The sequence below is a fragment of the Trichosurus vulpecula genome, chromosome 2 (assembly GCF_011100635.1).
Source record: "Trichosurus vulpecula isolate mTriVul1 chromosome 2, mTriVul1.pri, whole genome shotgun sequence".
Taxonomy (NCBI): domain Eukaryota; kingdom Metazoa; phylum Chordata; class Mammalia; order Diprotodontia; family Phalangeridae; genus Trichosurus; species Trichosurus vulpecula.
The window spans coordinates 249,791,252-249,815,839 of record NC_050574.1 but is presented as its reverse complement, the minus strand read 5'-3'; the positions used below and the strand labels follow the sequence as shown (position 1 = coordinate 249,815,839).

Sequence of the window (24,588 nt, the reverse complement as noted above, 5' to 3'; positions counted from 1 at the left end):
TGAGAGGGCTGCCAAAATGTGGGCCAGCCATGTGCTTGAAACCTCCGGCCTAGTGCACTGAGATTTACCCATGGTCAAACAGCTAGTATTTATTATAGATAGGACTTGATCCTAGATCTTCTCTCTAAGACTAGCCTTTTATCCACTATGCCATGTTAACTTTCTTCTGAGGTTTAACACACTTTTAAATGATAGAAAGCAGAGTTTTACCTTTTGATTTCTCAGCTGTTTTATTTTGTTGTTTCTCATCTGTGTTAAATTCCTTTTTATTAAGAAAAATATATATATTTTAGGGATGTTTGTTTATTTTAACCCTTTTATGTTTATCACAATACACATTTTTATACCAAGCTTGAGGTCTTTAAAAGTTAGAAAAGATTTTGTTCTTTATAACCATATATATCACTTAACTCTAAATTATAATCAGCTTAAAGTATATTATTTTTGTCATTCACTTATGTTTAGTAACTTTGGCTTTCCTCCTTGTCTGCTTATATAGGAATCTCTTTGATAATGGTGGCTTTTAAATTTTTTTTGGATAACTTCTTACAGGTCTTGAAGTACAGTTTAATGTTTTCAAGAAATATGATTTCAACTCATATTCATAGTTTATAATTTTAGGGCTCCAGTCCTTTTTAATACATTTACTTTTTTACATCTGTATTTTTATCACACTTTAATGTTTCCCCTTTTTGGGAAAAGTTCACTGTTATCCTAATTGTTTTTTAAATAAATATAATTATTTTCCAATTTGAAAATTTTTTGTCTTTATAATCTGTAGCTTAATAAATAGATATTCTTGTCATTCATAGTTAGGGTCTTTTCCTTCTTGTATGTTGTGTATTTCTACTCACAGTCTTGTCTGCTCTAGGAAAAAAAGGTTGGTTTTTTTTTTCCTGGTTAGGTACTTAAATATATTGTTTAACTTGCATTTTTCATTATCTTCTGGGAACCTAATTCATCAAATGTTTGTACTTATTGCCTTTTCTTCTGTAATCTGGCCATTTTTTCCTGAGTATCTTTTAGTTGCTTTTCTGGTTGTTTATTCCTTGGCTTGTTCTTTAGTTTTGTTTTTAACTACTGGTCTTTGCTTAATTTCTTTTATTCTGCTGTTTGTAGTTTCTATACCAATGATTTCAGTTCTTGTGTTTCATTATTTCCCTGATTGTTTCTTCACTGCTCGTATTTGTATGTTCAGTTTTTGAAATTATTTAGAATCTTGCTTTTTTTCTTTAACGTGAGAGGGGGCTGGATCTATGAAAGGCACTGAAAGAGTAATAGATTGTAATTTATAGAACATTATTCATGAGCATGGCTTGAAAAACTATGTTTATGGTTTCTACCACATTTTATTTCTACTGTTTCATTGCTGTAAGGCAGTGTCAGATGTTTGGCCTGCTATACTCCCAAGCACAGCCTGAACCAGATTAAAATGTAACTGGGAAATATTTGGTAAAATTGACTGCTCTTAGAACATAGAGCAGTCAATCAGTAAACGTTTATTAATCACCTACTACGTGTCAGGCTCTGTGCTAGGTGCTGATAATGTTAGATACTGTTAATGTTGTTTTTTTTTTCTAAGTCAGTATGCAGTCTGTAAGGATCCTTCTTTACAATTTAGTGACCTCTGTTTTTATTTGAATTTGACATCACTGGTGTAAGGAACTCTTATTGAGGAAGCTCCCTCTACCAATAGACACCTACAGTTTTTAGTCTTAGAGGATTCTTGTTGTTGTTTGTCTTTTATTCTTGAAGAGGACCTGGATTTAAGTGAGGAGGGCTATGCAAAGTCACCAGCCTCACTTTCTCCTCAGAAGCATCTGGGTCCAGTGGCAAGATATAGATCAGGATTACTGGAAATGGCCCCAGATTCAGTGGGAGACCTTGACTTTTTGAGGCTAAGGTCTTTCCCAGGTCTCAGTCTGTCTGAGGCAGTGCCCATCCAGTGATTAAGGCTACGTAAGAAATGAGGCCCAAAATGCCATCTTTTACTTAATTAAAAAAATCAGTCTGGCAGGGGAAGACCCTCAGGATTTGTGGCCAAAACAGATTCACTCTGAGCCGTCAATGGACCGTATTAGACAAGGGAGAATCAGAAACAATGAAATTCAATAATCCAGTGTTTGATAAACCAGGAAACATAAATTATTTAAGTAAATAACTCCTGTTTCATAAAACTTCTGGTAAAATTAGAATGCAGTTTGACAGAAATTAGAATTAAACTAACACTTTACAACGTATTCCACAATACATTCTAAATGTATATGTATGTATGTGTGTGTGTGTGTGTATATATATATATATATATATATATATAATCTTGATTTTAAAGATCATCTTATTAAAATTAGAAGATAAGATCATATACCCTTCACAGTTACAGGTAAAGCATATTTTCTTTTTTTCATATTAAACATGTTTTCACATTAGTCATGTTGTAAAGAAGAATTAAAACCAAGGGGAGGAACCATGAGAAAGAAGAAACAAAACAAAACAACAAAAAAAGAACAAATAGTATGCTTCCATCTGCATTCAGACTCCAGAGTTCTTTCTCTGCCTCTGGATAGCATTTTCCATCATGAGTCTTTTGAAGTTGTCTTAGATCCTTGCATTGTTGAGAAGAGCTAAGTCTATCAAAGTTAGTCATCATACAATGTGACTGTTGCTGTGTACACTCTTGTCCTGGTTCTGCTCGCTTCACTCAGCATCAGCTCATATCAGTCTTTCCAGGTTTTCTGAAGTCCACCTGCTCGTCATTTCTCATAGCACAATAGTATTCTATGACATTCATATGCCACGACTTGTTTGGCCATTCGCTAATTGATGGGCGTATCCTCAATTTCCAATTCTTGGCCACCACAAAAAGGGCTGCTATAAATATTTTTGTACATCTGAGTCCTTTTCTCATTTTTCTGATCTCTTTGGCATATAGACCTAGAAGTGGTATTGCTGGGTCAAAGGGTATGCACAATTTTATAGTAGGGGCATATTTTCTTAACCAAACAAGGGATAGGGGAAATTGCAAAAGTTAAATGGATGACTTTGACAATATGAAAGTGAAAAGCTTCTGAAAAAAATAACATTCGTACACATAGGATAAGAAGGAAAGCAGTTGAATGGTGGGAGGTCATGGGAGGGAAACAGAACTCTGTGTCAGATTTCTCTGATGAAGGTTTGGTACCTAAAACAAATGCTCTGAATCACTTATAATAAGAGAAATGCTCAACAAATAACCCTTAGGATCCACCTCACACCTTGAAAATTAACAAAGATGTCAAAATAATTAGAATAGACAATATTGGAGTGGTCATAGGAAGACAAGAACACTAATGTATTATTGGCAGAGCTGTGAATCAGTACAATCATTTTTGGAAAGCAGTTTAGAATCACGCAAACAAAGTGATTAAAATGTCCATACCCTCTGACTGAGAGCTTCTATGTTCAAATCTCAAAGAGGCTAGTAATAAGAAGGTTAGAGGGTTGAGTAGCCAGGGGAGGTACACAATTAAGCAATGTGTTCAGTATGTATTATAGGTGAGACTTGAACCCTGCTTTTTCTGAAACCAAGGTTGGCTCTTCACTATGAGAATACTGTCTTTCTTAATATATTCCTTTAACACATTATTCAACTTAGTTTTTCCTTTAGTACTTCTGTCTTGTCTTTGATGCTTCTGCTTAGACTTCTGAAGGATTTCATCCCATAGTCTTTTATGCTACAGAAATTCTTTGGATTGCATTCAGCAACACCAACAACAACTTTACTACTGAATTTTCTTTTCAGAGAAGAGACTTGTACACAGGGAGGTTCTGGCAGTTGTGGCCAAAGTGTGAGTTTGAGCTACTGCTTCAAATTAGTGTGGGGTGCTTTGGTCATGTTCTGGAGTGATAATTGGATACTCCTAGTGCCCTGATTGGTGTGGGTGAGCCCTGTTTAGCTGGTAGGCATTTAGCCTTGTGGAAAGCTTCTCAGAGGTAGGGGACATGTAGGACTCCTAGTGGAAAAGGAGGTATTGCTGGTTTTGCTTTTCCTGAGGTCTAAGGCAGGGTTTACAGTAGGTTACTTGCTGTAGGGTGGTGAGGTGGTGGTGTACACACACACGCGCGCACACACACACACACACACACCCTTTCTGGGTTATACTTGTCTGTGCTTGTTTTCATTTTTAACACTTTGAGCAAAGAAAGGCCATATCCGGTACTTACCTTGATTTTGTAAACCTTGTTAATTAAATTGGAACACACTTAATGCCAAAGATTATTCTTTCACAGTTGTGTCACAAATACTATTCCATTTATTGCTGCAAATTATAGTACTCTGAATCATATCTGTATTTATATTTGCTTTTTTTTTCAGTCAGCAAATGTGCCTTTTGATTGTGTCTGTGTCGCAATATCAAACCTCATTTTGAGATATGTAAATGTTTGTGACTTTCTTACTGTTTTAAATATTTTTATTTGTAGTGTGTTTTTTTTCCTGAGGTGGCCACAAAGAAAATTCTTATAAGACATATAGGGTAGAAACTATAAACATAGTTTTTCAAGACATGCATATTATACATACTGTGATGTTAAGCATAGCCTATTACTCTTAATGACTTTTTGAATTGTAATGATGTGTTGGTAATAGTTCCATGGCTGAACTTGTCTGGATTTCCATAGATAAGGGTGGCCCCCGCTCCAGTATCTATTAATGCCTTAGTTACCATACTTGACCCATTTTTCCAATATGTGGTCAAGTTAATGTGAGGTCTGCAATCCAGCCTGTGCATTTCCTTAATTTGGGCTGGGGCTCAGCCTGTTTCCTAGTATTCCCTAACATGTGATTCACTTGGGTATGAAGGTTCAACATCTGTAGCATCTGCAGGAGCAGTTATTATTTCCCTGTTTCTTCTGTTTTGAGTCCTTTATCTCGATACATTTTGTACAATTCATTGGTTGGAATGCCATCTATCATTTCAAAGCCTACCCCTGCTCTCAATAGAGCAGTGAACATTTCTTTTCTTGTCACTCTATTTTGGCGCCAAATTTGCTGGCTATTCACCCTTCTCTCTTGAGGAGATCTATCCCTTCCCCAGTCTCCTAAGTCATGTAACTGTAAAATCTTATCTATCACCACTGTAAGATGGCTCCCTACTTCCCCAAGTAACAGATTCAAAATTAGGTGTTTATAAGCTGTCCTAATTATTAAATTCCTATGAGGGATTCCCTTGGGATCATCATAATATTTGTCTGCAGTTCCTGTCATGACAGCAGTCTTCATTACCTCCTCCTTTAGTCTCGTGATACAATCTCTAAGTGAATACCAGGGACTATACTCAGTGGGCCACATAGAATCAGTAGTATATCTCTTATTGCATCCCTCAGTGGCTAACGCCAACAGAGTAGTCCTGCTAGCACTGTCTCCTTGCTGATGATGTTCCCTAAAAGCTTGCTTAACTAAAGGATCGTGGCTGATACCTATGAATTTCATACAGTCCATCCTATCTACTAATATTCCACTGGCCCCTTGATCACTGAGTCTTACCATCCAAGATATTACTGGTTCTCCTATTCTTTGGCTGAATCTACTCAAAATGTCTGTGACCTCTTGCTGTGAAAAATCTTCCTGAATTTCCCTCGTAACTGAATTGTCACCTTGGGTTTCTGTCTTCCTCCTTTGTATGGGATGAACGTCTGTCTGAATATTTAATCATCTCTCATTCTCTATGCGAGGGACGTCCTGAACCCTAGTAGCGTTTTGTGCCTCAGCCCCTAACATTGTCTCATTTTCTCTCCACTCCCTTCCCCTGCCACCATGGCAAGGACAAAGCAGGCAGTCAGGCTCGGTCTGGGCTGAGTTGGAATGCACTCTTGGCTTATTTGGCCTCCTGTTGCTCCTAGCCACATTAATAGAAAAGTTCTCATTTGAGTCAGTAGATTCTTGAGCAGCAGTTTGTTCTCCTCCTATCTGAGATTCTCCTTCTTGCTGAGGGGTAGGAGTGCCCCCATCTCTTTGACTTAATCTCAATCTTTCATATACTAGCTGGTAGGCTGATAACACTATCCAGCTTTGCCTAGATAGTGATGCCCCTGACTGAATTCCAACCTCTTGTAAACACCTTTCCAAATCCCTAGGATCTCCTTTCTGTAGCCTTGGTTCCCAGTTTTCACAGGGTCCAGCTCTTTTAGCCAATTCCTTTGCTAGGGAGGAATAAAATGGATCCTTCCACCCTGGGATATTCATCTCTTCCTCTGAAGTTCTTCTGCTTCTAAATAGAGATCTTATACCTAGCGATCCCATCCACATCATCACCAGATATAGTATGAAGGCAGAATTTATGATTTCAAAGAGAATCATATATATGTCTGAATGGTTCAGAACTGCAGGATATAAGGAATTCTCTAAGTAGAAGGCAGAAGAATTAAAGCATTTACTCAAGCTCCAAAGTAACAGACCCACCAACCAGCATCCCCATTTTGATATTTTGATCAAAAGCTTCCAGGCCCAATAAGTCCACCTCACAAGAGTAACCAGGAGGCCACAGAGAAGCATGATGGTATTAAACAAAATCACATACATGCTTCCCCTCTCCGGTAAGAAGATTACCCACTGGCCTCAAGTCCTTGCTCAGCACTCCTCGGTCCACACCACACGTGGGTCGGCTCTGCTACCGGCAGCTCCTGCTTCGGCTTTATCTTTAGCTTCAGCTGTAGCTGTCTCTGGCTCCAACAGAAAAGGATCTTCAGGCTGTCTTCTCTCCTCTTATAGAGTTTTTGACATCATCAAGCGTCATCTGAATGACCAGAGCCCAGGCTCTGGTGATTGGTTCTTGAGTTGGCCCCTCCCCTTAGGACCCTGGGAGGTTCACATCCACATAGATTAGGTTAACAGCCAATAGGGCATGGCTCTGGAGTTAACACCTCCCCTTAGCCAGCCCCACCTTGGGCCCCACCCCAGTCACCAATCCACACCCACATAGGTTCCACACCTAACAGGGCTCTGGGCCTGGGGCCCAGCACTTAGTAAGGCTTAATGAAATACACTGAATTACTCAAAGAAAACAAAGGCCATTTTGCTTACCAACACAAATGACAATTTTCATTAGTTAGGGACTGATTTTGGATTTCTTAATGTATGAAATCCTGAATCTACATAATGTACAGAATATTCTTTTAAAAGTACAAAATAAATTTAATATGGTAATACTATGCCTGCTCTGCTTATCTGTATCCTTTTCAAATAACCTGCTGCACTCTTTTGTGCGCTTTTAAATGTTTCACTGTTATTCTTTTCTTTTTTGGGGCAATCACTAACACCTTCCATTCCCTCTTACAATTTTCTCTGCAAAGTGGATTTAAAAAACCCTTTTCAATAAATAAACTATCCAACCACATTTTAAAGAAATTATTAGTCTATTTCTTAGTTTTATATGATATTGACCTTTTGTCTAGGTTTCTTGGTGTGTGGCTTTGCTGTCTCTTTGTAGTTTTCATTAGCAATCCAGTATTGAATTTTAAAAGCTCATTTCAATCATGTGCTGTAATTCCTTTCCATGTAATATTGGTAACTCTTGCAATTCGAAGAAGGAATGTGTTGAGTGTGTTAAAATGTGCCATGAATCATGCAGTTGAACATAGCAAAGTTCTGGACTTATAGTTCACACATTGTAATCCTAACAGTGTTATACTCTTGCTGAGCAGTGAAAAATGACAATCAAATTGTAAGGCTTTAAGGCAGTAGACAGTTGGGTAAATACTTCAGTGTTTGTCTGAATCCAGGGAGCAAATACTATCCTAATTGCATACAATACTATAAATCAATAGGTTCATCCTATTGAACTTTTAAAGATATTACACCATATATAGCTTGCTTTAGAAAAATAATTTATTTGTAGAACATAAGTATTCAGAAGATTTCAGGAAAAGTTTGTGAAATATAGTACACCTAATTCTACTTAATTATGACAGCCAGTAAAGTTCTAGGAAATAAAATAATTATATTGTCATATGTACCAAAACTAAAAAAAAAAAACCCAACCTAACACTATTATAAAATTTTTGTCTTTTGCCCATAAAGGGAATGTCTAAGCACACAAACTCAGAACCAGAGGTGTTCTTGGAAAGAAAAGGCTGTGCAGGAGTGATAACATTAAACAGACCAAAGGCTCTGAACACATTGACTCTCTCCATGGTACAACAGATGTATTCACAGTTAAAGGTTTGTAGGTCTTTTATTTTTTTAAAAATTGTATTTATTTTTTAAAATATAAATATACTTGTCCTCCCTTAATACCATTCTTTGTACCAGAGAAAATCAAATAGACTTTGCCTTCAAAAACTTTATGCTCTGCTGGGAAAATAATACTTGTACACAGAAAAGAGAAACTTTAAAGTACTAGATGAATGTCAGTTGCTATTCTTAGCTTCTTCTTTTGTATTTGAATAGAAATGGGAACAAGAACCAGAAACTTCTTTGATAATTATAAAGGGAGCTGGAGAAAAGGCTTTCTGTGCTGGAGGTGATATCAAAGGTAAAAAATTTGTTCTTTACTTCAAAACATTTTTTTAATGTAACTGACATTTTTAAATAGTAATAGATATAATTGTGCTTTATAGTTTGAGCAGTAGTTAAGTTTTAATCATATGTCTGATATGTAAGCTGAAACACTTTTTAAAAAATGTGCCTTTTTGATTTAAAGTCTCAACTGTCCAGTGTGTGCACTTAGTGCTATGTAGAGATGGGGAAGAGGATTATAGAAGAGAGCTGTCAGAGAAGATATTTGAGCTACAATCCTTGACTTTTGTGGACATGGCATTCAGGCAGTATTGTTAATGTGTCGTTTTGTCATTTTTTTTTCAGATAATGGGAAAGAACTGCTATTGTGAATATGTTACATTTCCTCAGTAAATTGGGTATGAAATGATTTCAAAGCCAATTCAGAGTTACATTGGCTATAACCTTGAAATTAATATATGATTGTATACTACTGTATACTGAGTATATTTGAATTCCTCTAGTTAAAGTCTACAAAATTGGGTTTATAACTCACTAAAATTTTATTAAAATGAAAGTAGTCATTTAAAAGTTCAAGATATGGTATTCTGTAATTATAAATATGATTTTAGAGTTTGATAAATTTATAGTGAGGTCAGTCAGAGATTCTTAAATTTTTTTATGGTGACTTTATCATCTCAGTAATTTTTTCATAGTGACCACTAGGTTAAAATAAATAGTTAATAGCTCAGTTTACTAACTAGTTAGGTCCTACTAACTTAATATGTCCTAACAACTTAGTAGTCATTTGAAAAAATAATACACATAAATTCAACGAAAAAATATTTTTGTTTCATTCTTAAACAACCACAATTACTTATGAATGGGATGTATGCACCTATTGGGCATTGTACAAGTTCTTAAACCTTGGAATCAGATATGAAATTGCCTTCCTCATTTCATTTTCTGTGGTGATTTCCACAAGGTACTTTTTTTCCCTTAATAGCAGCAGATGCAAACTCGGCTTTGCAGACCTCAAGAAGTTACTGTCATAGCTGAAAGTATCAGTAAATAACAGTGTATATTAAATATTTGAGAATGTCATTGATACCAATGTAGGTTGATCTAGTGTTGGATCTGTGAACTACCTCTAGGTGGTAGTTCTCAAGGTGTCTCACAGATGTTGAGTATCACTGTTTCCCTTGAAAATTTGAAACGCCATGTGCCACCCCTGTGCACATAGTTTGGGAACATGGGGGTAAGGATTTAATATTTGCTAATCGACATTTGATCATGTTTCTTTTTTGGTTAAATAAGATAATATTTAGTATGAGCAGGTATAGTTGAATCATAGAAAACAGAATCACATCTGAAATTACAGCACTTATATTAAAATGAGATATTTAAGACCAGCCATACCTTTTTGATTCAACAGAATATATAATGCCATAAATTATTTTGAAATTACTAAGGTGATTCTACATATATAAGTAATTTCTTTATTTATGCCCCTCCACTTCATTAATTCCTGTTGTTAAGGGAAATTCAGATTTGCCTCAGAATTGATAACTTTTAAGGACATTAAAAATATGAAAAGAATAATTGTCCCTTAACTTTTTTTTGAAAGCTTAAATTTTTAATTATGAAATTAGTCATCAAATATGAATATTCCAGTATACAAAGAATTTAAAAAGAGGATCATTATATTGGATTGTGAATTTCCATCATATTTTGTTTGTTTTTTAAAGTATATTATAAATATTAACATCGTAACAAAATTTCCTAATCTGTGTTTCCCTTTGCACTTTTTGGTGTTTCCTTCTGTGTTCTTTCTTTTTTTTAATTAATTAATTTATTTAATATACTTAGTTTTCAGCATTGATTTTCACAAGAGTTTGAATTACGAATTTTCTCCTCATTTCTACCCTCCCGCCCACTCCAAGATGGCATATATTCTGGTTGCCCCGTTCCCCAGTCAGCCCTCCCTTCTGTCACCCCACTCCCCTCCCATCCCCTTTTCCCTTACTTTCTTGGAGGGCAAGATAAACTTCTATGCCCCATTGCCTGTGTATCTTATTTCCTAGTTGCATGCAAAAACTTTTATTTTTTGTTTTTGAACAACTGTTTTTAAAACTTTGAGTTCCAAATTCTCTCCCCTCTTCCCTCCACACCCACCTTCCCTAAAAAGGCAAGCAATTCAACATAAGCCACATGCATATCATTATGTAAAACCCTTCCACAATACTCATGTTGTGAAAGACTAACTGTATTTTGCTCCTTCCTAACCCATCCCCCTTTATTGAATTTTCTGCCTTGACCCTGTCCCTTTTCAAAAGTGTTTCTTTTGATTACCTTCTCCCCCTATCTGTTCTCCCTTCTATTGTCCGCCCTTTTTTATCTTCTTCCTCCTTCTTTCCTGTGGAGTAAGATACCCAATTGAGTGTGTATGGTATTCCCTCCTCAGGTCAAATCTGATGAGAGCAAGATTCACTCATTCCCCCTCACCTGCCCCCTCTTCTCTTCCTACAGAACTGCTTTTTCTTGTCACTTTTATGGAAGATAATTTACCCCATTCCATCTCTCCCTTTCTCCCTCTCTCAATATATTCCTCTCTCATCCCTTAATTTGATTTTATTTTTTTAGATATCATCCTTTCATATTCAGCTCACACTGTGCCCTCTGTCTATATATACACATACATACATACACACACATATATATATATACATATATATGTACACACGCGCACACACACACACACACACACACATATATATTCCCTTCAGCTACCCTAATACTGAGGTCTCATAAATTATACACATCATCTTTCCATGTAGGAATGTAAACAAAACAGTTCAACTTTAGTAAGTCCCTTGTGATTTCTCTTTCTTGTTTACCTTTTCATGCTTCTCTTGATTCTTGTGTTTGAAAGTCAAATTTTCTATTCAGCTCTGTTCTTTTCACTGAGAAAGCTTGAAAGTCCTCTATTTTATTGAAAGTCCATATTTTGCCTTGGAGCATGATACTCAGTTTTGCTGGGTAGGTGGTTCTTGGTTTTAATCCTAGCTCCATTGACCTCCGGAATATCGTATTCCAAGCCCTTCAATCCCTTAATGTAGAAGCTGCTAGATCTTGTGTTATTCTGATTATGTTTCCACAATACTCAAATTGTTTCTTTCTAGCTGCTTGCAGTATTTTCTCCTTGATCTGGGAGCTCTGGAATTTGGCAACAATATTCCTAGGAGTTTTCTTTTTGGGATCTTTTTGAGGAGGCGATTGGTGGATTCTTTTAATTTCTATTTTACCCTCTGGCTCTAGAATATCAGGGCAGTTCTCCTTGATAATTTCTTGAAAGATGATATCTAGGCTCTTTTTTTTGATCATGGCTTTCAGGTAGTCCACTAATTTTTAAATTCTACTGGATCTATTTTCCAGGTCAGTGGTTTTTCCAATGAGATATTTCACATTGTCTTTCACTTTTTCATTCCTTTGGTTCTGTTTTATAATATCTTGATTTCTCAGAAAGTCACTAGCTTCCACTTGCTCCAATCTAATTTTTAAGTTGATATTTTCTTCAGTGGTCTTTTGGACCTCCTTTTCCATTTGACTGATTCTGCCTTTCAAGGCATTCTTCTCCTCATTGGCTTTTTGGAACTCTTTTGCCATTTGAGTTAGTCTATTTTTAAGGTGTTGTTTTCTTCAGTATTTTTTTCAGTATTTTTTGGGGTCTCCTTTAGCAAGTCATTGACTTGTTTTTCATGGTTTTCTCTCATCCTTCTCATTTCTCTTCCCAATTTTTCCTCTACTTCTCTAACTTGCTTTTCCAATCCTTTTTGAGCTCTTCCATGGCCTTAGACCAGTTCATGTTTTTCTTGGAGGCTTTTGATGTAGGGTATTGACTTTGTTGACTTCTTCTGGTTGTGTGTTTTGGTCTTCTTTGTCACCAAAGAAAGATTCCAAAGTCTGAGACTGAATCTGAGTGCATTTTTGCTGCCTGACCATGTTCCCAGCCAACTAACTTGACCCTTGAGTTTTCCAGCAGGGTATGACTGCATGTAGAGTAAGGGGTACTTTGTTCCAAGTTTGAGGGGATGCGCTGTTGTTTTCAGAGCTATTTCTATACAGCCAGCTCTGCCACACCAGCATTCCTTCTCCCCCAAGAACCACCAACCTGGACCTGACTCAGATCTTAAGTAGGCTCTGCACTACAGCTCTGATCTGCTACTTAATTCCTCCCACCAGGTGGGCCTGGGGCTGAAAGCAACTGCAGAGGTAGTTCTGTAGGTGCACTTCCCCCGCTGTCCCTGGGGTGGTGGCCAAACTGCGAACTCCTTCCACTCTGTCCCAGCAGCTTTTCGCACTAACCTTCTCTGTTGTCTTTGGTGTTTGTGGGTTGAGAAGTCTGGTAACTGCCACAGCTCACTGATTCAGGGCGCTAGGGCCTGTTCCGCCTGGCTCCTGGTCTGGTTGGTCCTGCCGCCACCCACGCTGGGCTCTGCTCCATTCCACTCCCAGCTTTGTTCGCGATAGACCTCACCCAGCGACCATACAGGCTGTCCTGGGCTGGAGCCCTGCTTTTCTCTCCTGTTTTGTGGGTTCTGCAGTTCTAGAATTTTTTCAGAGCCATTTTTCATAGGTTTTTGAAGGGACCTGGCAGGGAGCTCATGCAAGTCCCTGCTTTCCAGCCGCGATCTTGGCTCTACCTCCATCTCTTAACTTTTTTGGTATTCAGAAAGGCCTTTTTATTTATTAATCCATTCACTTATTTATTTAGTTACAGAATTTTATTCTTCCAATTACATGTGAAGACAGTTTTTAACATTCATTTAAAAAAATTTTGAGTACCAGTTTATCTCCCTCCCTCCCTCACCATTACACCCTAAGACAGTAAGCAATTTAATATAGATTATGTATATGTAAGCATATAAAAATATTTCCATATTAGTTGTGTTATGAAAGGAGAAACAGGCCAAAAGAAAAGGACCATTAAAAAAATAAAGTGAAAATAGTATGCTTTGATTGCATTCAGACTTCATTAGTTCATTCTCTGGATATTGATAGCATCATGAGTCTTTTGCACTTGTCTTGGATTATTGTATTTCTGAAAATAGCTAAGTCATCCACAGTTGATCATCATACATTATTGCTGTTACTGTGTACAGTGTTGTCCTGGTTCTGCTCACTTCACTTGGCATCAGTTTGTGTAAGTCTTTTCAGGTGTTTCTGAAAACATTCTGCTCATTATTTCTTATAGCACAATAGTATTCCATTACAATCATATACGACAACTTGTTCAGCCATTTCCTAATTGATGAACATTCCCTCAATTTCTAATTCTTTGCTACTACCAAAAGAGCTGCTACAAGTATTTTTGTAAAATAGATCCTCTCTCTCTCTCTCTTTCTCCTTTTCTTTCTCTTTCTTTCTCTCTCTTCCTCATATACAGACTTAGTAATGGTATTGTTGGATCAAAGGGTATGCACAGTTTTATATCCCTTTGGGCATAGTTCCCAACTGCTCTCCACAATAGTTGGATCAGTTCACTACTTCACCAGCAGTGCATTAGTGGCCCAATTTTTCCATGTCCTCTCCAATATTTATCATTTTCCTTTCCTATTATATTAGCCAATATGTTAGGTGTGAGGTGGTACCTCAGAGTTGTTTGTAATCTGTATTTCTCTCATCAATAGTGATTTAGAGCATTTATTAATATGACTATAGATGGCTTTGATTTCTTTGTCTGAAAACTGCCTGTTCATATTCTTTGACCATTTTTCAATTGGGGAATGATTTGTAGTCTTATAAGTTTGACTCAGTTCTCTATGTATTTGATAAATGAGTCCTCTGTTAGAGACACTTGCTGTAAAAATTGTTTCCCAGCTTTCTTCTTTCCTTCTAATGTTGGTTGCATTAGTTTTGTTTCTGCAAAACCTTTTTAATTTAATGTAATCAAAATAATCTATTTTACATTTTGTAATGCTCTTTATCTCTTGTTTGGTCATAAATTCTTCCCTTCTCCATAGATCTGACAGGAAAATTATTCTTTACTCTCTCCTGATTTGCTTATGGTATTACCCTTTATGTCTAAATCATGTACCCATTTTGACCTTATCTTGGTATATAGTATAAGATGTTAGTCTATACTCAGTTTCTCTCATGTTGTTTTCTAGTTTTCCCAGCAGTTTTTGTCAAATAGTGAGTTCTTATACCAGAAGCTGGGGTCTTTGGGTTTATCAAATTCTAGGTTACTATGGTCATTTACAACTGTGTCTTGTATACCTAATTTATTCCCTTTATCCTCCACTCTGTTTCTTAGCCAGTACTAGATAGTTTTGATGGTTACCACTTTATAATATAGTTTGAGATCTGGTATGGCTAGGCTACTTTCTTTGCATTTTTTTCATTAATTCCCTTGATGTTCTCTACCTTTTGTTCTTCCAGATGAATTTTGTTGTTATTTTTTCTGGCTCTATAAAATAATTTTTTGTTAGTTTGATTGGTATAGCACTGAATAAGTAAATTAATTTAGGCAGAATTGACATTTTTATTATATTGGCTTGGCCTACTCATGAATAATTGCTATTTTTCCCATGTTTTAGATCTGACTTTGTGTGCAAGTTGTTTTATAATTATGTTTATAATTGTGTTTCTGTAGTTCCTGGGTTTGTCTTGGCAGATAGACTCCCAAGTAATTGTCTCCAGTTATTTTATATGGAGTTTCTTTCTCTATCTCTTGCTGCTGGGCTTTGTTGGTAACATATAGAAATGCTGATGACAGCAACTACTAAAGTTGCTAATTAATTCAAGTAGTTTTTTAGTTGATTTTTTAGGATTCTCTAAGTATACCATCATATATTCAAAGAGTGATAGTTTTATTTCTTCATTGCCTATTCTAATTTCAATTTATTTTTCTTACAGCTATACCTAACATTCCTAGTACAATATTGAATAACAGTGGTGATAATAGGCATCCTTGCTTCACCCCAGTCTTACTGGAAAGACTTCTAGCTTATCTCCATTACAGATAAAACTTACTGATGGTTTTAGATAGATACTACTTACCATTTTAAGGAGAGCTTCATATATTCCTATGCTCTCTTGTGTTTTTTAATAGGAATGGGTGTTATATTTTGTTGAAAGCTTTTTCTCCTTCTATTGAGATTATCATATGATTTGGGTTGTTTTTGTTGTTGATATGGTCAACGTTATGCTGATAGTTTTCCTAATGTTGAAACAGCCCTGCATTCCTGGTATTATTGTGTTTGTCCTTTATTTTCGAAGAGGACCATGACATCAGGAAAATGATGACGTGACTTGCAGTTGTCTTTGATTTGAGTGAGAGAAGTCTGTGTAAGGTCACCAGCCTCACTTTCTCCTCTAGAGCCGTCTGGGCCCAGTGGCCTGATATTCACTGGAATGACTGGAGATGGCTCAGGATGAATTAAGAGACCCTGGCCCTTTCAGGCTAAGGTCTTTTCAGGTTCTCATTTTGAGTGAGGTAACACCTATTCAGTGAATAGGCCTCTTTAAGAAGTTAATCAAGGGATGACCCCTTTAATCAAAAATTAAAAAAAAAATCAAATTGGGAGGGGAAGACCCTCAGGGTTCCTGTTCAAAAGAGAAACAGTTACTATTTATAAATCCCACCTGGTCATAGTGTATACTCCTTGTGATATATTACTGCAATCTCCTTGTTAATATTTTATCTAAAATTTTTTTTGCTTCAACATTCATTAGGGAAATTGGTTTATAATTTTCTTTCTCTGTTTTGGCTCTTCCTGGATTAGATATCAGCGCCATATTTGTGTCATAAAATCAACTTGGTAGGACTCTTTTGCCTGTTTTTCCAAATAGTTTATGCAGCATTGGAATTAATTGTTCTTTAAATGTTTGGTAGAATTCACTCGTAAATCCTTCTAGCCCTGGGGATTTTTTCTTAGGGAGTTCATTGATGGCTTGTTCAAACTGGGGCTATTTAAGTTTCCTATTTCCTCTTCTGTTAATGGGGCAAATTATATTTTTATAATATTTATTGGTTTTGCTTAGATTGTCAGATTTATTGGCAATAATATAATTGGACAAAATATTTGCTAATGATTGCTTTAATTTCTTCTTCATTGGTGGTGAATTCATCCTTTTCAATTTTGATACTGGAAATTTGGTGTTTTTTTTCAAATCAAATAAAACAATGGTTTATGTATCTTATTTGATTTTTTGTTGTGGTTTTTTTCATAAAGCCAGCTCCTGGTTTTATTTATTAGTGCAATAGTTTTCTTACTTTCAGTTTTATTAATCTCACCTTTGGTTTTCAGGATTTCCAACTTGGTGCTCAATTATGAATTTTTAATTTGTCCTTTTTCTTTTTTTTTTAGTTGCATTCCCAATTCATTGATCTGCTCTTTTCTCTGTTTTATTGATGTAAGAATTTAGAGAAATAAATTTTCCCTTAACTACTCCTTCAGCTGTATCCTATTGTGTGAGGTAAATAAAATGTGAAGACTTCACAGGGAAGATATGTATAAATATATGTATCTGTATCTATACTAAGAAATGTTTAAAAATCAAGAAATAGGGAAGTGGAAGAATTCTGAGGCCATGAGAGTCTGATGGCTCAGCCTCTGGGAAAGTTTGTCCTGAAACTTTTTGTTCTTTCTTATGGTTCTGGTTTAAAGATTTGCTCAGTAAGAATAGGGTCAATGTGACCTGCTTTCCTTTACTGTAAAAGTACTGTAAAAGAATGGAGAGGGTCTCCCCCTCCCCTTATCCTGTTCTCCTTCTTTAGATTTATAGATGTCACCTCAGTTGTAATCATTAACTAAGGGAATGGGAATTGGAGTGTCTGTGCCTTGATTTCCCAGTTCTTTGTCTAGCTTTTGTGCTCAGATTGTAAGCCCGCCTCCCAGCCAATGGTGAGAAGGGTCAGAGGTGGGCGGGAATTCTCTCATGTTAGGTATAATTATTGGTGCTTTGCCTCTTGTACTTTGCCTCCTTTGCTGGTTCTGCTCTGTGCTAGCAGAGGATGCCCTGTTCTCGAGAATGGAATAAAATTTATTTCTGTTCACACCCTGAGATGTCTCCTTATTATAAATTAACTTTTAATTGGTGAAGGTCTTTCATCCCACACGCCTATCAATTTTAGTATGTTGTCTCATCATTGTCATTCTCCTTCGTGAAATTATTGATTGTTTCTATGATTTGTTCTTTGACTCATTTATTTTTTAGGACTAGATTATTTAGTTTCCAATTAATTTTTTCTGTTTTTTCACTTCCCTTTATTGAATGTAATTTTTATTTCGTTATACTCTGATAATGATGTATGTAATATTTCTGCCTTTCTACATTTGATTTTGAGGTTTTCCAAATAGTTTACATGGTATTGGAATTAATTGTTCTTTAAACATTTGGTAGAATTCACTTGCAAATCCATTTGGCCCTGGTGATATTTTTCTTGGGGAGTTCATTGATAGCTTGTTCAATTTCTTTTTCTGAAATGGGGTTAAGTATTTTATTTCCTCTTTTATCAATCTGGACAATTTATATTTTTTTGAGCATTTATCCATTTTACTTGGATTGTTAGATTTATTGTCATACAGCTGGGCAAAATAGCTCCTAATTATTGTTTTAATTTCCTCTTCATTGGTAGTGAATTCACCCTTTTCATTTTTGATACTGGCAATTTGGTTTTCTTTTTTTTAAAATCAAATTAAGCAAAGGTTTATCTATTTTATTGGTTTTTTCATGAAACCAACTCTTAGAATTCTATAGTTTTCTTAATTTCAATTTTATTAATCTCTCCTTTGATTTTCAGAATTTCTAATTTGGTATTTAATTGGGGATTTTTAATTTGTTCTTTTTCTAGCTTTTTTTAGTTGCATGCCCAGTTCATTGATCTTTTCTTTCTCTATTTCATTCATGTAAGCATTTAGAGATATAAAATTTCCCCTAAGAACTGCTTTGGCTTCATCCTACAAATTTTGGTATGTTTTCTCATTATCGTCATTCTCTTTTATGCAGTTATTGATTGTTTCTCTGATTTCTTCTTTGTCCCACTCGTTCTTTAGAATTAAATTATTTAGTTTCCAGTTAATTTTTAGTTTATCTTTTCATTGCCCTTTATTACACATATCTTTTATTGCATCATGATCTGAAAAGGATGCGTTTAATATTTCTGACTTTCTGCACTGGATTTTGATGTTTGTATGCTCGAATACATGATCAAATTTTGTGTAGGTGCCATGTACCACTGAGAAAAAGGTATATTCTTTTCTATCCCCATTCAGTTTTCTCCAGAGGTCTGTCATATCTAACTTTTCTAAAATTCCATTCACCTTCTTAACTTTTTTGGGTTTATTTTGTGATTGGATTTTTCTAGCATTGAGATGGGAAAGTTGAGGTCCTCCACTAGTATAGTTTTGTTCTGTATTTGTGCCTCTTCATGTGAGATAATTTATCCCATTCAACCACTTCCTCTCTTCTGCTCCCAATGTAATACTCTTTCTTACCCCTTAATTTTTTTATATCATCCCCTCAAAGTCACTTACCCACACCCTTTGTCTATGTATACACATTTTAACTGCACTAATAGTGATACAATGCTTAAGAATTAAAAGTATTACCTTCACATGTAGGGATGTAAACAGTTTAGCCAGAAAGGACTATCTTAACAAACTTCCCTAGTTTAACTATAAGTTTTCTTCTGAGATTAGAGAACTTGTTATATTGTCAACTGTTGGTGATTGATATTGGTAGATATTGCTTGTAAGCTTTCTGATTTTGACTTTCCAGGGCCCTCCAGTAGAAAAGAATAACTGAATAATTTATATGTTGAAATATTCTCTATATATTACCATATGAAATCTATATTTACTAAACTGAATTTTGTATTTCCTTTTAATGTTCATGACATTATTATTTCCTACTGGGAGAAGGCTGGCACATGCTAATTATTAGGGTGAATACTAGGCCTGTGGAGGGGCAAACTATTGTTAGGAAAGAGGGGTAGGGTCTGAATCAGGATCCAAGCCCTCCTAAATCAGGAGACCAGGCAGTCAGTAAGTACTAAGTGTCTTTGGGAGTTCAAAAATTCAGGAAATTGAGATAGAGGCAAGAAACTAGTTGTGGTAGCAGAATTTCAGGGTGAATGATTGAATGAATAACTGAATAAAGCATTTATTAAGAGCTTACTATGTGCAAACCAATGGAGATACAAGTAGAAAATTAAGACAGTCCCTTCTCTCAAAGAACTCACATTCTAATGGGGAGAAAACATATGCATGTTTCAACTGCAAGTCAGATGGAGATGCCCCGAAGTCCTTAGGGTACATTGGCAAAATAGATGGTATTTAGCTTATTTAATGTCATTTCCACTGATAATATCATATCAGTTTTTGATGTTGAACTGTTTGACAGTGTTGAGAAACTTGGTGGCTAGAGCTTTCTTTTTTAGATCTTCAGTAGCTCTGGCTGCAGCCCCTGTAGGAACAGTTGCCAGGCTGCCTCTTCCCTGGAGTTGTTTCCCAGGATGATGGCTTAGCACACTGAGCTGGAAGCATTATTCTTCCCAAGGCTCTTAGATTTAGGGTAATGGGCTTTCTCCTTTAGGATCTGAAAGAAAATGGTGAAGGTGATTTTACTTACTTGACACATGCTGCGTCCTGTCCCTATTAGGGTGCCTTGCTCTGTGTGTGATTGACATTTGGCTCACCCCTTCTCACAGAAGTTGGTTCCCTGAATGGATGGCTGTGAGGATTGGGCTGGAAGTAGGTATGGGACTAGGGGGAGATGATAGTCAAGGTGGTGATGGTGCTTTGACTTGTTTGGCACTTGTTGCCTCCTGTTTCTCTCTTAGGGTGCCTTGCTATTTCTTCTAGGCAGGTCTCTCTGCCCTTTGTGTGGGATTTGATTGGCACTTGGTAGGGATTGCTGGCCCATTTTCCATAGGAATTGCTTTCCCAGATGAAGACTGCGAGGTTGGGCTTGAACCAGGCCTGGTTGTGATGGCGAGCTCCTGTACCTATTTATTTGTTGGTAGCAAGTCAGTGGGAAGTCTGTTATGTCATGAGGCAAGAGATATTTGGCCTGTTAGGGAGCTGACTTTTTTTTTAAACTAAACCCTTCTCCCCAGAGCTTTGATTTTTAATGCCATCTGTCTGTGGCCTACAGTGATATATCAGTGCGGTCACAGCCTGTCTCTGCTATGTTCCTTCTTGATTCAACTGCCAGTTAGGTTGTAGGCTCAGATAACATATATTAACCTCTTTTCTGGGATCCTTCAAATATAATCTCTAGTTTAAATGGGATAAAACATAAAATTTCAGATCAGAGCTCCTTGCAAAACTTTTTATTATCAAATGCAGATAAGTCAGTAAGCATTTATTAGTCACCTATTATGTTCCAGATACTATGCTAAACCCTTAGGGATACAAAGAGTGGCAAAAGACAGTCACTGGTCTCAAGGAGCTCACAGTCTAATGGATTAGACATCGTGAAACAGATTTGTACAAGTTAAACACACACATACTCAAGCATACATATATATTATATGTGGCTGTGTATATATGTATAATATAAATAGTAAATTGGAAATAATCAATAGAGGGAAGGCAGTAACATTCAGGGGGATCTGGAAAGGCTTCTGGCAGAAGGTGGGATTTTAGTCCCTAGGACTTGAGGGAAGCCAAAGAAATAAGAAGATGAAGAGGGAGAGAATTCCAGGCATGGGGAAAAACAGGTGAAACGCAGAGTTGAGAGGTGGAGCCTCTTACAGGAAGGAGGGCAGTATTAATAGATCACATAATATGTTGAAGGGAGTAAGGTGTAAGAAGACTAGGAGGTAGGAAGGGGACAGGTTATGAAGGGCTTAAAACACTGAAGAGGGGATTTTATATTTGGAGGTGATAGGGAGCCCTTGGAGTTTATTGAATAGGGGAATTACTTGGTCAGATCTGTGCTTTAGGAAGGTTAATTTGACAGCTGAGTGGAGGATGAATTGGAGTGAGGAGAGACTTGTGCCAGGGAAACCAACCAGCAAGCTGTTATGGTAGTGCAGGCATGAGGTGATGAGGGCCTGTGGCATGGTGATGGCAGTGTCAGAAGACACTGTTATATTGAGAAGTGTGAGATATACTTCAACAGCCCTTTTAAGTCACAACTGGTCACTGCACTGATCAGTCTGATATTTTTCAGTATTTTTTTCTTTGACGCTATTGTGCTCATCATATAAATAGTTGTCCTCGTTCTGTCTACTTTGTTTTGTGTCTGTTCATAAAAGTCTTACCAAGTTTTTCTGAATTCTTATTATTGTTTCTTACAGCACAGCAGTACTTCACATCCATATAGAGCAATTTGTTTAGCCTTTCCTTAGTTGATAGGTACCCATTTTGCTTCCAGTTATTTGCTACTACAAAATGTGCTTGAATAAATAAGTCTGTATATTTTGGACTTTTCCCTGTGCGTTTGATCTCCTTGGATTATGTGCCTAGTAATAGCATGTTGATATATTTCCAGCACTTCTCCCGAGGACAATGGGTATTTTTTTTGTAAATTCATGTAAGTTTCTTAGAGATTCAGCTTTTTTTTTTTGAAGGGAGGAAGGCAGGGCAATTGGGGTTAAGTGACTTGCCCAAGGTCACACAGCTAGTACATGTGTCAAGTGTCTGAGGCCGGATTTGAATGCAGGTCCTCTTGATTCCAGGGCCAGTGCTCTACTCACTGTGCTACCTAGCAGCCCCAGTGCGGCTTACGAGCAGAGGATGATTTTGATCCATTGACCTCTGGGTGCACTTCCACTGCGCCACTCTGCTAGATGAGATTCAGCTTTTTATCACATATATGTATCCTAATTATATTTACTCAATCCTTTTATTTTTATTCTGGGTACATTGTTTTTTTCTTGTACTATTTTTTTTCAAATAGAAGAATCCATTTTGTTTCCAGTGATGTCTTATTTGTTTGATAAAAAATTATTATTTTCTTCATTTGGTAGAAAAAAGGAATAATAGAATCACCTCAGATTTTGAATGTTCAAAAATTATTGAATCATCAATCAGTTAGATTTTTTAAAAATAATATGTGGGTAGAAGGATGGTTCTAAAAACTAACTTTTCATCATACTACTATTTAGTTTTCCTTAAAACTTTTATTAAAACATGGTTCTTTTTTCCAAAGTTTTTCATAGTGTCTTAGGAAAGCATTGTAGTATGATAAAAATTAGGAGGACTTAGGTTCAGCTCTTGAATGGGCAATGATCCTTGGTGAGCCATTTAACTTCCCTCAGGTATGGAATAGTAATGGTAATACTTGCATTTCCTTCTTTACAGGACTGTTGTAGGGAAAGAGCTTTGTAAACCCTGAAGTATTGTATAAATGAGTCATTGTCATAATCTTGGGTTTTTCAGGCACAAACTATATACTTTTTGTTCTGTTTCTGTATCTTTATGTTTTAAAATCTGGCATGGCAAGTTTCCTTTTATTTTTCCCCTTGATATTTTTGACCTACTTATTTTTCCTAGTACCTTGAAAAAAATCTATATGTGTGAAATACCCTATTTATCTTTTGATGTTACATTATATCTATATACTAATTTGGGAAATATTACAATGAAGGCTCAAAGCAAACTTGTTTAGAGTACAGAAATGGCTTGTTTGAACAGAACTTTTATTTAGAATCATACCTGTTTTTGAATAAGAGAAGCAGCAGTAGGGTTGATTCAAAAGGGAGCAGATGGATAAAATGCTTTCAGACTGATCAAAGAAAGGTAAGATGAAAGAAGCAGATGTCAAATTTCATTTTAAAGCTTAGAGGGAATCAAGAGTTGGCATATTTTGAAAGAAGACAGAAACAAATTCTAGAGGATTAACAAGAAAGTAGTAATGAATAACCAACAATATTATTTTTCAGAATGATGAATTTTGTCTTAACAAAACAAATAAAATATAATAAAACCATTAAGACAATGCATAAAACTGATTGCAAATTGTATTTGTGATGATTCATTTTTGTTATTTGCTTGCAGAAGAATGAAAAACTGTACTAATCTTAAAAGGATGTACCATTTGTGTCCATTGCATTAAGTAATAGTCTTATTGCTGTTTTAATGCTTTTATTACATATTTGCAGTGAATGTGTTATTCTTTTGCTTTCGCTTTCTTCACTCTGATTATTTTGTATATATTCCCATAATTCTTTGAATTCTTCATTCCATATATATAGTACTCTATTACATTTGTATTCCACAGTCTAATTGAACACTTTTCAGTAGTTAGGTACGTGGTTTGTTTCTATCTTTTTGTTATCACAAATAACGTTATTATATGAATATTTTTATATGCAGACTAGCACTTATTTCTTGCCTATAACCAGTGGTGGGATTCAAATAAATTAAAATCTCATTATTAAAGGTTGCATGGAGATAAAATCATGTAGGAAATAGGTAGTTCCTAGTGGGAGAAATTAAAAGTTTAAAAGAAAAATGAACAGAGCCTAACTAAGACAATAGATTCAGGGATGAGAACTACATGGTGTAGTGGAAAGACCACTAGACTGGAAGCTCAGAGACCTGAGTTCTAGTCCTGGCTCTGCCACTGATTAGCTATGTGACTTGGGGCAAGTGACTTACTCTAACTAGCCCTATCTGTCTGGAAGTGGTATGGTATGGTGGTCAATAGTTGTGAATTTGGATTCAGAGCACTGGGGTTTAAATCAGGCCTCTTGTAACTTACTGTCTTTGTGACTTTGGGGAATTCACTTACTCTCTTAGATCCGCAGTTTCCTTATCTCTGAAATGAAAGATGATTAAGGAACATTCCACTTCCAAATCCTATGATCCTTTACATTTTCTTTATAAAATGCTGAGGTTCAACTAGATGACATCTAAGCCATCTTATAGTTTTTAAGAGTATGTGGATAGCCCTTTTAGAGATTTTTTTACCAGTGATTATGACAAAATCATATAACTTTTGAACATTTGGTGTTAAAAAACTTTCACCCTATTCTGTTTGAGATTTTACTCTTTTTCTTTTCCAGTCATGTCAGAGGCAGGGAAGGCAAAACAGAAATTGACTCAGGTCTTCTTCAGAGAAGAGTATACCCTGAACCATGCCATTGGTATGTGTGC

The 24,588-nt window shown here is 36.1% G+C and overlaps 1 protein-coding gene across 1 annotated transcript in view; it reads left to right on the top strand.

The window, feature by feature from the left end:
* Positions 1–24,588, top strand: part of HIBCH (3-hydroxyisobutyryl-CoA hydrolase) — a 105,849-nt gene that overhangs the window by 15,686 nt on the left and 65,575 nt on the right. Inside the window, exons 3-5 of the mRNA XM_036745573.1 lie at positions 8,057–8,197; positions 8,426–8,510; positions 24,498–24,578. Coding sequence (XP_036601468.1) covers positions 8,057–8,197; positions 8,426–8,510; positions 24,498–24,578 — 307 coding nt within the window. The remainder of the gene's footprint in view (positions 1–8,056; positions 8,198–8,425; positions 8,511–24,497; positions 24,579–24,588) is intronic.